This window comes from Cavia porcellus, unplaced genomic scaffold, assembly GCF_034190915.1.
Source record: "Cavia porcellus strain 051 isolate PalLab524CR breed Dunkin Hartley unplaced genomic scaffold, mCavPor4.1 scaffold_5, whole genome shotgun sequence".
Lineage (NCBI taxonomy): Eukaryota > Metazoa > Chordata > Mammalia > Rodentia > Caviidae > Cavia > Cavia porcellus.
Window position 1 is genome coordinate 82,492,059 of NW_026947488.1, and position 16,628 is coordinate 82,508,686.

At 38.3% G+C, this 16,628-nt stretch overlaps 1 protein-coding gene across 3 annotated transcripts; it reads right to left on the reverse strand.

Annotated features, from left to right (window-relative positions):
• Positions 1–2,234: 2,234 nt before the first annotated feature.
• Positions 2,235–14,978, reverse strand: Ccnl1 (cyclin L1). 3 transcript variants are annotated; one of them, XM_063249240.1, is made up of 11 exons: positions 14,452–14,902; positions 14,126–14,200; positions 13,423–13,532; positions 7,934–8,054; positions 6,609–6,673; positions 4,823–4,922; positions 4,615–4,719; positions 4,378–4,519; positions 3,911–4,022; positions 3,732–3,830; positions 2,235–3,021 (listed from the first exon to the last, which is right to left on the reverse strand). In XM_063249240.1, the coding sequence occupies exons 1-11, from the start codon at positions 14,761–14,763 to the stop codon at positions 2,673–2,675; spliced, it is 1,590 nt and encodes a 529-aa protein (XP_063105310.1). In that variant the 5' UTR covers positions 14,764–14,902; the 3' UTR covers positions 2,235–2,672. The 3 variants fall into 3 exon arrangements, with proteins under 3 accessions (XP_063105310.1, XP_063105311.1, XP_003476621.2); XM_063249241.1 differs by lacking the exon at positions 14,452–14,902 and adding an exon at positions 11,650–11,722 and having other exon boundaries at positions 14,126–14,184; XM_003476573.5 differs by lacking the exons at positions 2,235–3,021; positions 3,732–3,830; positions 3,911–4,022; ... (1 more) ...; positions 4,615–4,719; positions 4,823–4,922 and adding an exon at positions 5,010–6,347 and having other exon boundaries at positions 14,452–14,978.
• Between the last annotated feature and the right edge of the window lie 1,650 nt (positions 14,979–16,628).

Below are 16,628 nucleotides of genomic sequence, written 5' to 3' on the forward strand. Positions count from 1 at the left end.
GATACTGAAATAGGTATTCTTCCATTTGAATGTCCGAATTTGAAAATGTAGGGTTTTTAAATTTTTTCTGATGCTAGGGATGGAACCCAGGGCCTGTGCATGCTAGGCAAGCCCTCTATCACTGGGCTACATCCTCAGCCAGCACACTGTTAATGTTTTGATCAGAGATGGAAGTCAGGCATGGTGGTGGCACAACCCTAATCTCGGCACTCAGGAGGCTGAGGAAGGGTCACTGCACACATGGAGATACTGTCTCAAAAAATGTAGAGTAGCATAAGGCTGCCTTCTCTTGAACAGAACTTAGAAAATTACTTCATCAACAGAAGAAACAAAAATCAGAACCCTGACAGACACATTGGTCTAGCCTGCAAAGCCAACTCTTACAAGCACCTTTAACATGCAAATCTCACACATGAAGATGTACCTCAACTTTCCATCTCCACAAACAACTCTCAACCACAGTTCTCTATCCTAACAAAGGAAGCAACTTAGACACTAAGAACCCAAGCTTTGTTTGCCAGTAGGACCTCTGTCGACATTTTTCTTCAGAGCCTGTCTTCTAAGTTTTTTAAGAAGCAATTTGTCCTTCAGAAATATCTGTAGCTCAGAAATATAAAAAACCATGTTTATTAGAAAATCACTTTCTAAAATAAATGTAAATTTTATGTATAAAGTCATTGAAGTAAGTTCCAGTGAATTATCAAACCTCTTTCAAGTTAGCGTGAGTTACAAATTAAGCTAGATCAATTGTTTGACACAGGATCTCACAAATTTACTGAATTGTCCAGGCTAGGCTCAAAGTTAAGATCCTCCTGCCTTAGCTTTTAAACAGCATGAGTATTTACAAGCATGCAGCATGTTAGTTTTTAGTTAGAAATGTAACTGACTTAAGTAGCACAGCAGACATCTTTTTTGTGGGGGAAGACAGGTCTCACTACGCAGTTCAGGCTGACCATAAACTCACCTTGGTGCTTCTGCCTTGCCATGCTGGACTATAGGCGAGCGCCACCACACCCGACCCCAGACACTCTTGGGAGTCTTGCTTCCTTCCAAGTTGCCTTGCAGAGATACCTTTTTCCAGATCCACCACCTAGCACTGGTGAAAATTTGAGTCATCTTTGGAAACCTCTTCAGAAGCTTCCTTATGGCAATAAATTCCTCTCTGTGGTTATATTTGATATTTTAAACCAGCAATTCATTTGGAGTCCAGTCTAATGGACAACGTAAATAAAGCGGGCAAAAACATTAAACAGACATTTTAATGTTACTAAAATCAAATTCATTAAGATAATTTATTTCCAGTCCGCTGGGGAAAAACACATTTCCATGTAACCTGACTCACTTGGGTATGAGTCTTGGCTTTTTCATTTCTATACTTTTTCTTGTATCAGTCATGCAGGATTAGAGACCTCAATTTACTATTGAGCTCTTGAAGCCCAGACAAAATCATTGTCTAACAATGAGTCTTTCAGTCATGATGATAATTCTGGTTTAAATAGGGCAGTATACTTTAGAAATAGTACTTAAGGGGCTGGGGACTTAGTTCAGTGGCATAAGCACCTGCCTTGCAAGCAGGCAGTTGTGAGTTCGATCCCCGGTACCAATAAAAATGAAAAAGACAAAAAAAAAAAAAAAAAAAAAAAAAAAAGTACTTAAAAGCCTATTTACATTACCTTCTGGTACCATTCGTCAGGTTTTAAGTTTTAGCACTATGAAGTTTGTTTAGCACTACGAAGTTTACATTACTGGGCCACTCTCATCTGCTTTTTCCTCACACATATAGTGAAGGCTGTTAATAGCTCAAAATATAGACAGTGACTTTTTTGCAGTATTGGTATTAAAAACAGTTGTTTTCCCATACTAGGCAAGTCCTCTTCATCGAGACAGGGTCTCACTACACCTCCTATGCTGGCTTTAAACTTTCCTGCCTCAGCCACCAGAGTAGCTGGTATTACAGGCATGCCATAGCTAGGTAAAAATTACTTCAGTAGGGCTGGGGATTTAGCTCAGTGGCATAAGCACCTGCCTTGCAAGTGTGTGGTTGTGAGTTCAATCCCCGGTATCAATAAAAAAGAAAAAGACAAAAAAAAAAAAAAAAAAACTACTTCAGTAATCCCAATTTAGTAAGTCTAACAGAGAATAAGAAAAATAGGCTTTGTCAGAAAATCAGTATAGTCATTTTACTGTAAAATTTTGTCTTTTAATAATTTATTTAAATAAGATATTTGAAGCAGTTTAGAAAAACAAGATTTGCATTTTATTTCCTTGTAAAAATCTTTACACATGCAGACAAACCAGTGTTAAGAAAGTATTCACCATCATTTAAACAAATAACCACTTAAATAGAACAATGTCTGCAATTTTTATCTGTATAAAAATAAGATACATTTTTTTACAGAATTCACGCTCCAGTTTGTATAGCAATAAACAATACACAACTATAATAAAGTACAATTGAACCTGACCATGGTTTTCAATTAGATACTGCTAGGGCATTTCAATGTGCAAAAAAATTTAACATAGTTCTTTTTCCAAAGGAAATGTCCTCAGTGTTTCTAGAGACCTAGAGTTTTAAGAAATCAAAACCTAATCAGTCTGCTTTTAATGGTTTACGAGTCCATACATCATACTGTGGATAGTAAAACCAGGAAGTGACGCAGGCTCTAAGGAGGTCAGCGCCTGTGCCTGCTGTGTCCTGACCGACTGCCGCTGTGGTGCTTGCCTTTGTGGGATCTCTCAAAAGAACGAGATCGTTCACGCCTGTCCCTATGATGTCCCCTTTCGTGCCTGTGTTTCTTGGCAGCATCTGAGTGATCCCGAGATTTGCTCTGAGATCGCGAACGGGATTTTTTCCTTTTATGACCATGTCTATTTGAACTTTTTAAATCATCTCTGGCATGCTTGGCCTTAAGGTGAGGAGAACCGTGATTATGATGTCTTCGAGGGCTTTCACTGTGACTGCGGGACCTGCTTCTTGATCTTGAGCTGTACGTTCCAGATCGACTTCGCCTATTATTGTAACTTAGGTAATAAAAATTTGAGGCTTAGAATTCAGTTTCTACAGTGAACAGTAATTATTAGTTGTGTTCATTAACAAGTTTTAAAAACCTGACTAAATTAATAAATAAGCCAGAAACTAAAAACTTTCCTAAATTTTCCCATCCCTCAAATTACCTCACTGAAGCCTATTAAATTAAAAACGCACTCCACGTTTTAAGGTGAGAACTAGCAATTTTACAAAGTATCCTAGAGCCTATGCTATCTTCACATGATTGACTGAAGAGCCACAAGATATCTGCACTCTAATACAAAACTGTGCAGGAAAGATTCTTGGTCTTTGGTTACCTTACTGGTTATTAAGACATTACTGAAAAACTGAATTTTCTAACTGAAAATGGAATGGGAAGACATTGTTTTCACATTATAAACAGGGTATTCTATACTTCTACAGTACTTTTTGGGCAGCCCCTACACTTCTCAAAAAAAAAAAAAAAAAAAAAAAAAAAACACACAAATACAAAATGTCATTAGGTATACTACCCACAAATCAACCAACCAAGCACACCCATCCAGAATACACCCCCCAAGCACATTTCTTGTAATACACTTCATGTTTAAAACCTTAATCCTAGCCTGACTTTGAAAATGGGCTAAGTCCAATCTTTTCATAAGAGCAATGATCTTTAAAGACTCCAAATAACAATGTTTTCCCTAAGGAATCAGGTACTTACTGTCTTCTTGGAGTATGTGATCTAGAATGTGATCGTGTTCTTGACCTTGATCGACTTGCACTTCTGCTATTTCTACTTCTTTTGCTGTCTTTTCTTACACTTCAAAAACAAACATTTTAGTTAATACTGAAGTAAAAACTAGAGTCCTCAAATGAGTTTTCTAATTCAAGTACACTTACCCATTGTAAGGGCTTTTGGAAGCCTGCTGTCTATCCTCAGGTTCTTTTTTGACTGTCTTCACATTAACGGAAATAGGAGACTTCTCTTCAGTCTTTACTTCCCGTGGTGATGCTTTAGAAAGACATAATAATATGTCAACTACTGGATTTGAGAAAGGGCTAAAAGTTTCCAACTGCAACTGAAAATACTATCCTTTCAGGTATCACCACCTTTAACTAATGGCTAGCAGAGAAGACATTTACAGCTTAATAAAATTGTTTCTAAGAAACATACATGTTGAACCTTTCAAATAAAGATAAAACTCAGTGTCTTCAGGTAATTTCCTTTGGGGAGGGCACTTATAATTTAGATTTTAAGTTTAATGTTAATTCTATGCTGTGTTTCAGTAAGAACAACATAGATTCTGCATCTGTGGCTCCAATCAGATATCCAGTAGTATAAATTAGCTTCAAGTTATGAATCTTACATGGTTTAGAAGCTGGAGAAAATCCACCAAGTGTTGAAAGGGCTGGAGTTCCATCAGGATTCAATCCCTTTGCTTTTAATTTGGCTTCCTGTAAGGCTACTTTTCTTTTTTCTACTTCTTTTTCCAGCAATTCATAATTAGGCTGGTGAAGGAAAATCAAATTAGTGTTACTTTTCTGTTTAGTGTTTAGTTTCTTGTCACTGACAATATTAGTACCAATTTGAGTAAAAACAGTACCTTTTTTCTGGTATAAAGCCTAAGTGTCTCTATACAGATTTCCTGGATCTCCTCTTCTGTAGTACCAAAAAGAAGAAACCAATGGGGCCGAGTTGGCAATGGAATCTAAGACATGAAAAGAGAATGTTTAGATCAAATTGTTGCTAGTTTTTAACTGGAACTGCTGAGGGTCCTAATCCACAGCACAAAACAGGATACGCAAACTTACCTGAAGTGCTCTAGCTGCAAGGTAGATGCAAGCACATGCTATTGTCTCTGGTTGAAAGCGAACAAAAACATTGGTTCGAAGACTGTCATTCATATAATTCCTGAAAAATATTTCAACTATAAGCTTTTTATGTAAACAGACCAGTTCTTCTGAAGCTTACACTAATTTGGAGACTCAATCTACTTTATTCTTTTTTCTTCTCTTATATTCTTGTCCCCATATTCTAGCATACAACAATTCTCAACTCGGAAAATTAGTAGATTAAGATTGCATGTAACATTAGGACCATTCTTTAGTTGTCTACATGACCAAAGCCCCGTTCAATAAGTCATGTTACCGTTTAATGTATTTCTGTAATAAGTAATGCTTTTTAAGTTAATTATGTTAAAACATGATTATTTTTAGAAATGATAAACCACTCCAGTAATACTTCAAGCCATAATTATTGACCATCTCTCCTTTATCCACAATGAAAAGCAATGCCAACAAAGTTCTTTAAAAAACTCCAAATAACTGATGAGTAAAAATACACTTTATACTTTCATTAAGAAACAAAACTGAGAAAAATCTAGGTAGGGAAGTCAAGAGCAATAAATATAATTACCTTGTTTACTTACCTTTTTTTGCAGTACAAACAACAGCAATAAACTACTTCAATTAATAAATTGCTGGAATTTTTAGTGAGCCCTCACCATGAATATTCTTCAGCGAAAACTGTACAGATTATTTAGGCTGAAACTAAATGATTTTAAAGTCCTTATTCATAAAAACTGAAATTTTTTTTTGTAGAACACAAAAAGTCATGCATTTTATAAAAGGAATGAAATTTTTGTGATATTACTATATATTTATGGAGTCCAAAAATTGCACGGCAGTCATAAAAATGACATTTTGCTGGAAAAATTCAGGACACAAAAATTAAAATTAAGTCTTGTACATCAGTATCTTATGAAGAGTTGTAGCTGAACCACAATCTCCTTGTGTGATCCTAGCTAGCACTCCAAAACATACATCTGCATCTCAAAGGTCCAAGTTAAAAAGCACTTTAAGATGGAGTATTAATTATAATAATAACACTGTCTGCAACAGTACAGCAACTGTAAATTAACGCAGCATGGGAAGTGGTACCCACTTACAGATGCAGGCTTTAGCTTCTTTGAATTCATGCTATACACACTATATATAGAAATATAGCCAAACTCCTAATTTAAAAAAAAGAACATTTAATTCATAATGGCTGGACAACAAATTTATCAAAAATGAACTATTCATGTTGCTAGTTACAGGTATACATTAAATAACATAGGCATGTTGAATAGTTACTTCTAGAAGCAAATATACAAATCCTTTTGACACCCCGACAGAACTAGAAGATGCTGCCAGATGGATATGGACCACTTCAGTGAATCTCGGATGAGAGCTTGCACTGGATTGGCTGGAGAGCAGGGCAGCCAATCAGGCCATCCTGAGGTCATGGGCTGAAGTGCAGAGGGCAGAGTTCTATGACTTACCATCATGGACTACCCTTTAATTAAAGAGTAGAAAAAAGAACAAAGTTAAATTGAGTTCTCCATTAAAAGTAACTAGTCAAGCCAAGAAAACAGGAAGCAGAAATAAGCATTGTTTACCTTTTGGTTAAATTAAAAACAAAAAAAAGAACAAAAAGAACAAAACAAAAAACAACCCAAACTTATCTCATTATTTTGGAAAAGAAAATGAAACTTACTTTATTTCTGCTTCTGTTTTCCTGGCTAGGAGTGAAATGTAAAAAAAAAAAACAACTTACCAGGCAGTTTGAACCAGGGTTTGATTACGTTCACATTCTAAGACTTGTAAATACATAACAATGATCTGAAGGACAAGGGGGAAAAAAAAAAAAAAAACCCTCAACTTAGCATAATAGTGGTTCTTTCTCACAGACATCAATAAACTGGAAAGTTAGATACAAGCTTTATTTCTTCTATAAACGGAATAGATAATATATACCAACCCACAAGACACTTGAGTTCAACATAGGTTATTATGGTACTACTAGGTTCAACAAAAATTACTAGTGTATTGCAAAACTGTAAAGGGAGAAAAATACACAATCCACTCAAAACAAAATAAACCAAAAAATTGGGTTGTGAATATTCTTAATGGTATAACACTTGACTAGCATGTGTCAGGCCTTTGGTTTATTCACAGTACGGAAATAAAGCTTTTTTTTACACAGACTTTACTATATGTAAAGGGCACTGTGCTAGACTATTTTATCTAATTTATTAAGGCACATTTCACATGCTCCCAAAACCATAGGGAGACATTATTTATTATAGTAGATATATTTTCTGTTATATTAAACCTAAATATTGCAGTAAACAATCTGCAATGAAGCTTATCATACTGCTATATGATAAATAGAAATTGCACATAAATAACTCTTTTATTACCATAATTTCCATTCTACAAGTTTAAAAATGAAAGCTGAGGGACATGTAGCTGTCAACGTCACAGTTAACAAGAGACAAATTTTTATTCCTGAGTGTCTTGGATTCAAGCACTCAAATGTAGCAAACCACTGAGCTACTGTTTACGTACTGGTAATACAAAAACTAAGGAATGATGGGGAAAAGCTATCATTTTTTAAAAAATAGTAAGAGTAAACAACAACTATAGTTTGAATACTTCAGTATTCTGGCAGCACACCAGCTACTTCCTGCAGTCACATACTTATTTCTTAGAATGAAGTATTCTACCACCCTAGTATTTCAGATGGGAAAACTGTAACTTAACCATAAAAGCAACAAGAACTTAGATCATATGATGAAGAGTGGATATTTGAACCTATGTACTGACTTCCATTTTACTAATTATTCTCAATGTCCAAAACAATGCTTTTTATTTTTTATAATATTTTGAGACAATCTCTATGTATGTAGTTCACAGGCCTTGAGTTTGTGGCAATCCTCCTGCCTTCAGCCTCCCTACTGCTGGGATTATTGGTCCATACTACCATGCGTGGCTAAATATATATGCACACATAAATAAAAATATAAACTCAAGTAAAATACAATTTTAGGAAATGCCCTAATACTTACGAAATACAACTTTACATATTCTACAACTCACCTTATGAGGATGCTTGACATGAACACAAAATCCCAACTCCTTTAGCACCCTCCTCTCTGCTTTGATAACTTGGTTTTTGGTGTTAATGTAGTTCTGATCAAGAATCAAGGGGCTTGGAGTCCTACAGTTTGTAAGAAATAAAATCAAAACTGTTTTGCACATCCAAAAAATTTTATGTGTGGAATCTCCATTTTCCCTTCCAACCAACTATTGGCAACAGAAACCAGCTTTTTTAAACTCCTGCAAACAAGTTAAAGCATTAATCTTGTGCTGTCCAAGTTATGCTAATTAAATATACACATTTAGACTAAGTTCCTAAAGGAACTAACAACTCTATAGAAAAGTCACTCTAATGGTCTTAATTTATCCTCGATTTCTGATCCTTGATTAATGTACTTCAACATGACTTAACATTCAAACTTCAATAGACTCAATGCTTTCCAAAATTAACATCGTCCAAAAAGGAGTAGTTTAACTCAACTGTTCTAATCTCTGCTCAAACAAAACAACCTGAAACCTTGAAGTTAACAATTGCCAAATGAAATAAATCTTACAAATAGTTTCAAAACTCACATTGATCAGTGAGATCCACACCTAAATTTGATCAAAGTTGTAATCAGGCAACATAGCATATAATGCAAAACAGAAAAGACCAACTGAAAAAACCAGACAACACATTCAAGATGAGCCAGACTAAATTTCAGTAACTTCAAGTTTCTCTACCATATATATATTAAATAGCACACAGAAATGATGCTCTACCTAAGAACTTGGTATGAAAAAATCTACTATTTACACTAAGACTTATGTCTTCACAATTTAACACTAGTGTGTGTAAGGCAATGTTAAGGAATAAGACTTTAATACAAAGTCTATGAAATTTACCAAGCCCTTTGATACATTCTTGGATATAACCAATAAATAGCATATCTTTGTCAAAACACTTGACTGTTTACGGTATGGTTATGGGTAGAACGTGGAAATATTTCCCCCCATATTCATTTTTAGCCAAGAGATTTGCTTTTTTGCTTTGAGCACAATACAACTTTTTATAAGATACACAGTCATTCTGGATATTTAGTATTTGTTCCAGAAAAATGTAACCTTGTATTTTAAAAACAAAAATACTTAACTACATATACTTGAAGGTTAAGAAAAATATGAAATGCGTTGTATTATCCCATCGTGAACCGAGCAAGTCCACCCCCCCACAAAAACCACCTAGAATGTATTTGCCCTTTTGTCACCTAAATTACAGTGAATTTATGGAGTCTTGCTAGTTATTCCGTATCTTTCTCTAGTTACATTAAAATTTCAGAGAGCTGGGCCTGGGGATTTAGCTCAGCGGCATAAGCGCCTGCCTTGTAAAGCAGGCAGTCGTGACTTCGATCCCCAGTACCAATAAAAAGGAAAAAGACCAAAAAAAAAAAAAAAAAAATTCAGAGAGCTAAAAAAGAACTAGCAAGACATTTACTAATGCTGAAAAATGGCTTTCAAAAAACTCAACTGCTATGACAGCTATAAAAAGATATAAAGAGTAAGGCCATCAACTTGGAGAAACAGGTAGCTAACATTAAAACAACGAAGCAATTTTTTAATGACATAGGCAACAAAGTACTTTTAAAAAGCATCCAACACATATGAAAAACAAGGTCCAAAGATCTTAATTAAGGCTTACGAGTTTTCAAATTATAACAAGAAATCTGAAAAAAAATTTCCACTTCAGACTGTAATGATCATCACACAACTGAATTACTTATGGTTCTTCAATTGGAACTAAGAGATAAGCTCCAGTGTTACAGCTGCACACCACCTAACTCCTAACAACTTACAACCCAGACTGTAAATGGCACCACTAAAATCTCTAAACACTTTATGAAAAGCAAAAATTCTGTCATATTTTCCTCCATCAAGTTGATTGAAATTATCTGTTGTTTTTACTAAGAAATCTTGCTTTCAGAATTGCCTTCAAATGGTGATAAAATTCATGTTATTTGAATTAGGCTGCTAAACCACTTGTTTGACTTATGGCTATCTGGTCCCAAATCAGACTCACTACTCATTTCTGCTTAAACTGTTTTTTATCTATTTTGCCTTAATTGTGCAATTTATGCATGTCAAAATCTCAATGACTTCAAACAAGACACACTCAGGTAACAAAACCCACAATGATACTGTAATTAAAACTGAATGTTCTACTTGTTGCTTAGTCCTTCCATTGCCTACAGTTTCAATGTTAACTTTGTAGCTATAAAAATTGACACTATCACTTTGTTTAGAAATAGTTTTTACTTCTCAAATCAAAGAAGGCTCATACAAAATTACAAATGTCTTACAAAGATTACTGTGTATCTTAAATCAGCACTAAGAAAATGTGCAGGACAAACAAGTAATAATTAGTTTTATTTATGTAACAAAGTATTGCTACTTTTTGTAGCAATTCATTACATCGTTAAAACTTGCCACAAAAAAGTGTCTTCCTCAGTCAGACAAATGTTGCTTGCAAATACATGATTTGAAAAGGTGGCAGTTAAAAATGGGGGGAGGGCTTCTCATTGATTTAAAGAAACTCAAAAATGAATCAAACTGTCAAACTCCTCTCCTTGAACTTTCTTTTGTCAGACTTTTCTGATTAACTTATATAAGAACAGTTTTCAAGTACGAGGAAACCTTGACGTTGGTAATTAAAAACTTACCTACTAGCTGCATTTCTTTAGCACAACCAATCTGACTGAAATATTAACTCAACAACTAAAAAAAATTAAGAGATAGGAGGTCTAAACATGGTTACTCTCATTCATGTGTTACAGAACAGACTGACCCTAGTTCAAGGCACTAGGGTAAAAGCAGATGAATCACAAACACACAGAATTTTGCAATATCTACTTCAAAAGAAGCAGAAATTCTTTAAGGTGTTTAAACTCAAAGCCACCCGTATAGCCATACAAATGAACTGCAGGAAGTTACTGGACTAAAAATAAGTACATCACTTAAGACCTTTCCAACTCTTAGGATCTCTAGATACACTGAAAATACCACAGTGCAGTCACCATTAAGAGCAGTTAATCCAATCCTCGAAAGTTTTTAACATGTTTGAAGTATAAGCCTGGGCTTGTTACAAACAAACAAACAAAAATCCTTTACTACTGAGAATGTTACACAGAAAAATGTAAATTATATCTGGAAAGTAATGAAATGAAGAGAACAACCTTTCCTTTAAATTCAGCCACTTATTCTGAACATCACAGACAATTATCAAACTACAAAAAACTGAAAGGGGACAGACCCACTAACACATGTGGAAGCCTAGACACTGGTACTTTAAAAATGGTCCCCTGATGACTTTATTATGTAGTCAAGACTCAAAAGACAATGACAAAGGCTACATATCTCACTAACATTTTCAAGGTCAAACAAGAAAGTCATGCACAAATAGGGCTAAAGCAAATTGAGACTACTGCTTTGCTTACCCAAAACAAGGTATAATATCAATGATACTTCCTAATAACATTAACCTATACCAAAACAAAACAAAACAAAACAAAACAAAAAACTACTATAGTTCTAATAACTTGGACAGCAAAGACAAAAGCTTATAACAAGAAACAGGAGTTTTTCTAAATGGTTCACCAGTGGCCAACCTGTTAGTCCCCGATTCCAGTGACCTATTCTCAGAGCACTGGCTTCTCCTTGGGGATTTTCGATACTTCACTCACTGTTGCCATGACGACAGCTTCATCTCTATGTACCACTCCACATCACCCAGGCTTTGGTAAATGTAGCTGGTCGCTGTATAGTCGGTTGCAAGGGAAAAAAGAGTCGAAGTTAATAACATATACAAGTTACACGTCTGAGTAAACTTGTAATATGCATAGAAACACTTTTACATCCTGCTTTAAAAAAAAAAAGGAGGAGCTTCCATGCAATTAAAGTCCTTTAAAATTTCATGCTTTAATCAAGACTTCACAAATTCAATTTCTGTAATGAGCAAAAAAATGCACTGTCACATCAGATAGTCAGATGGGATTATTTTAAACTGCAAGGTTTTTACAGTTCAGAAGACCTTATTCTGATATAAAGGAAGAAAACTTAGGTCTAGCAGGAAAAGGGAAATTTAAAAAGCAACACAAACAGCTAGTTCAATGATTCAGACTACCAGAAACTACAATACTTCCTTTATGCAAACAGAACCCACTGACTTCAGGGCCCTATAGTAATGTCCTTCTGTTTTAAAACACCCTGAAAAAAAATCAAGTGACACATCTAAATACAAATAAACTCAGACCAAGCCAAACCACAAAAGAAAGTCTTGCCATTTCTCAATGATTCCTCACCAAAATCTAAAGATACTTTAATATGAAATGAAAGTTACTCTATTTCTGAATAGACTAAGACAAGACGCAGTGAAAAAGGAGTTAAGAAATCTACAAAATGTTATAAAACAGCATTCAGATAGCAATACTTCAAACTTTGAGTAGGCTAATCATTTTAAAGTTACTTCACTATTTGCCTCTCTCAGTAGTGCCATTACTGCCAACTTATAAATTCTGCCAATAAGACTACTTATGCAGAATACGAATTTGGCACTGAACACTCAATACCCCAAACTTACAATCCCTTTCTAACTCCCTTTCACACTCAGTACAGGTTTATCTACCATCACCAGTTCCTTGGCATTAACACAAACACTAATCTACACCATGGATATCCTTCCACAGAATATGCTAGAAGTCATATGTAGACAAGGAAAGTACTGTAACAAACTTTTTGTACCGCCTCAGATAAACACACAGATTCACGCTAAGTTACCAGGTTATCACAATACCTAAAAAATACCATTTCTGCTTCTTTTCTAAAAGATCAAATAAATGGGCTAACTCCGAAAACGACTAAGTTATTTTTCTCACCCACTCACTAAGACTGTATCTGACCGAAACAAAATACCTGTTTAATCCCTTTGACTTCAAACTTTATCATCCTGCAGTCCTTTCAGATCCGGTATTATGCGATACATCGTAGTTCAATGTTGTGTAGCACTCTTAACACAAGCCAACCTCAATTCACAAAGAATTAACTGGAACTTCAGATGGAAAACAATCTACACAGAACTTTACCACAGTATTAACTTGACTACAGTGTTTAAACATCCAGCCTTCAGTCTTCTACAGAACGGAGGGGGAACATAAACTTACAGAATACACTCACACTTGAACCAAACGTACTCCCTTTCTTGTTTAATCTTAGTGGGCCAGCTTCACAGCACTGTAAAGAATATTCACAAATGCAACTTCCTCTGTAAACTCTGCATAGCTGGCTAACTGGGGTTTTCCCAAATTAATTTCAATCTCAGTTTTCCCTATACAGACCTAAACACCTTATTTAAAATGTTTTCTTTAGCATCCATGCTAACTGGAGAGAAAAGATGTTTTGATGACTGGTGCACAGTACAGCAGTAACAAGAGTGTTATGTTTAATAATGACAATCTTACCTTTTTCCTCTTAACTGGCGGAGGTGGTGAAATACATTAATCACATCTCTTATTCTTCTAGGCGCTTCTTCAATTTTTGATGCAAGATTAATACAGGCCATGGCAACAATCTGAAAGAACCCACAGATGGCCAAAAATAACTGTTATGGTACTAAACTATAACTTACCATAATGAAACAAGTATTTCTCTTCAAAGTCTAAACAATTTTTTATTGTCTTGAGACTAGGCCTTACTACAGAGTTTATGCTGGCTTACTTAGCCCACGCTGACCTCAAACTCACAGCAATCCTCCTCCTTTAGCCTCTCTGTCCTTCCTCCACGCCCAACAAAACTCATTTTTATCTAGGAATTTCACAATCCAACTGAAAACACCTTTGGTGAAAAATTAAAATTAACGCGACTAGTCAACAGGCTTTTCACCTATGCCACTAATACACCTAACTATGAACCCAGAATCAAGTTAAACCTCACGGGAGTAGTACGCTAAATTGGAAACTAATTCCCAGTGAAGAGCTCACATGGGCTCAAGATTTATTTTTTAGTTTCTGAAACACATCCTGTGGGTCCCCACCCCGAGGCGAACGAGGAGGAGGTACAAAGGCTTAAACTAACCACTCCCTTTCGGGAAGAGCTGGTTGCCGACACCGACCCCCCCATTTCCGGATGAAGAAATCCCGTTTCGCCCGCCTCCGCAGTGCTTACCTCGAAACTATGTTTGACGAAGGACTTCGAGTAGAAAAAACGATGAAACAACACCTGCCCCGTTGCCATCGCCACCTGCAGACAAGAGAGGAGAACGGAAGCGCAGGGGTCAGGCGGGCCCGCACCAGGCGAGCCGCCATTTTGTGCCGCCGCTCGCCTCCCTTCCCCCTCCCGCCGCCGCGCTCGGCCCGAAGCGGCCGCCCTCCGCCTCCGCCCCGCCAGCCCAAGCTCCCGCCGGGGCCCAGTAAGGGCCGTGGGCCAGGGGGCCCTGGATACCGCCGCGGGGAGGCGAGGAGAGGCGGGCCCGGCCGGCCGGGGATACTAACCTGCGGCAATCGGAGGAGGATGCCGGCGGCCTGGATGAGCTCGCACCCCAGGATGCGCAAGTCCGTCTCGCTGGGCAGGTCCAGCCCGTCTTGCATGGACGGGGTGGGCGATAGCCTCTCCTCCGGGATCAGTGAGTGATCGATGGTGAGCGAAACTTCCGAGTACAGGCGGTCGCCGATCAGGATCCCTCCCGTCGTGGTCGTCGTCGTGGTCGTCGTGCCGGAGCTGGACCCGCCCGCACTTGGGGCGGTCGACGAGGCGGCAGCGGCGGCAGCGGCAGCGGTCGAGGTCGGGTGAGGCGCGGACGCCATAGTCTCTGCGAGCTGCACGCACGCCCAACGCAGCCGGAACCCAGAGTGAGACTAACCAGTGTTCTCGGCGCGACGGATACTCCCGTGACCGCCGGGTCCTGGGCCGCTTCACGCAGCGTGCGCTTCCGCCCTGACGTCACCACGCCGGCCGGCGCGCGCCAACGAGTCCCTCCAGGCCGCGCCCCGCCCTCTGTGCCGGCGCCGCTTTGTGCGGGCCCAGGGCGGCCTTCAGTCTGCTTGCGGGATGCGGAGAGGCCGCTAGCTGAAACTGGGCGAGGCCGCCTGGCTTGTGCAGTATTCAGTTATCGGAAACCAGCGAGTTTTACGAAAATAGCTTACCCCAAGATAAAGTTGTCAGAATAGTGTCCCTGCATGGGAGTTTAGCGATTTGTCTGAAACGCAGGTCCCTTCGCGCGGCGGCGCGGAAAGGAGCTCAGGCCGACCTTCGCCCTCCCTGGCCGGGCACTTGTAACTGGTATGCGAGGACGAACTTGTGATGTAACGTGGCCGGCGAGCAGTCCCCAGAGGGCTGCTCTGGAGTGTTGGTCGGAAACAGGAACGCGCCTGTGTCGATCCCACGGAAAGCTCGCTCTCGGAGGAAGCCGGACCTGGTGCTGCTGGAGAACCTGGCTCCGGAGCGGCTGGGCGGCGGCCACTCGCGAGCTCCGTGGCGACATTCAGGCCCTTGCCAGGGCCGCGCTGTGACTTTAATCTGGAAAATACCTTCCTAGTTCCAAAAATAATCTTAATAGGAGGATTTTACAGAGGTGACTTGATTATGCCCTGGAGTATTCATTCGTGTTTGCTGCAGTTAAGCAAAATGGGAGAAATCAGTCTCAGGTTTTTTCTTCTAATAGCCAGCATTTCTCAGAATTGTGTCACATTTTAAATGAAAAACAATCGTACTGATCCAAAGTACCGTACTAAAAATATTGGAAGGAAAGGTATACATCTTGATTTGTGCTACTGTCTTTATATACATTGTTGCTATTCTGAGACTGGATGTGTTGTCCATGGGTGAGGGTTGTTGCTTTAAGGCTTAGGTGGTTACACTCTGAAAAGTACATAGAAACTTGCATCTGTAGAACAAAGAGAATTTGGGTACATTTTATTTTTTTGTTTTTGAGACAGGATGTTAAGGTTGGCCTTGACCTCATTTTGTAGTCTAAACTGGGTTCCAATCCGAGTGGATTCTCCTTCCTCAATTTCCCAAGTGCTAGGATTGCAGACTTGCGGTACCACGCCCCATCTGTATGCATTTTATCAGTGCTGTCACCAAAAAGTGTAGTAATTTTTTTTTTTGGTCTTTTTTGAGACAGGGTCTCTATGCAGTTCAGGCTGGCCTTGAGCTCACTTTGTAGCCTAGGCTAGCCTGGAACTCACAAAGATCCTCTAGCCTCAGCCTCCCAAATGCTGGGGTTACAGGCGTGAGCTACCACACCCGGCTCAAGTGTAGTAATATTTTTAAAAGGTTAAAAATACCTTATACTCATTTAATAAAATCTCTACTCTCTCCTCTGTCTCAGTGCTCGTACTGGGGATCCAACCCAGGGGTACTGTACCATGTCGCCGGCTTTTTGTATTTTTGATTTTGAAACCAAGTCTGCTCAAATTGGGCTTCAATTTGATCCTTCTACATTGGCCTCCAATTTTCTGGAATTATAGGAATGTACCACTGTGCTTTTAATATATACTATACATACTAAAGTCTATTACCTGCAGAAGTTGATTTGAGGTGGTGCTGCCAGTTTTTCAATTCTGCCCGTGCTCGCTCTGTTTGGAATATTGAATCCATAGAGTGGCTTTCTGGTGCTGGCTAATACATTGAACCCCTCTGGTTGATACTTTTTTCCTTCGGATTCGGA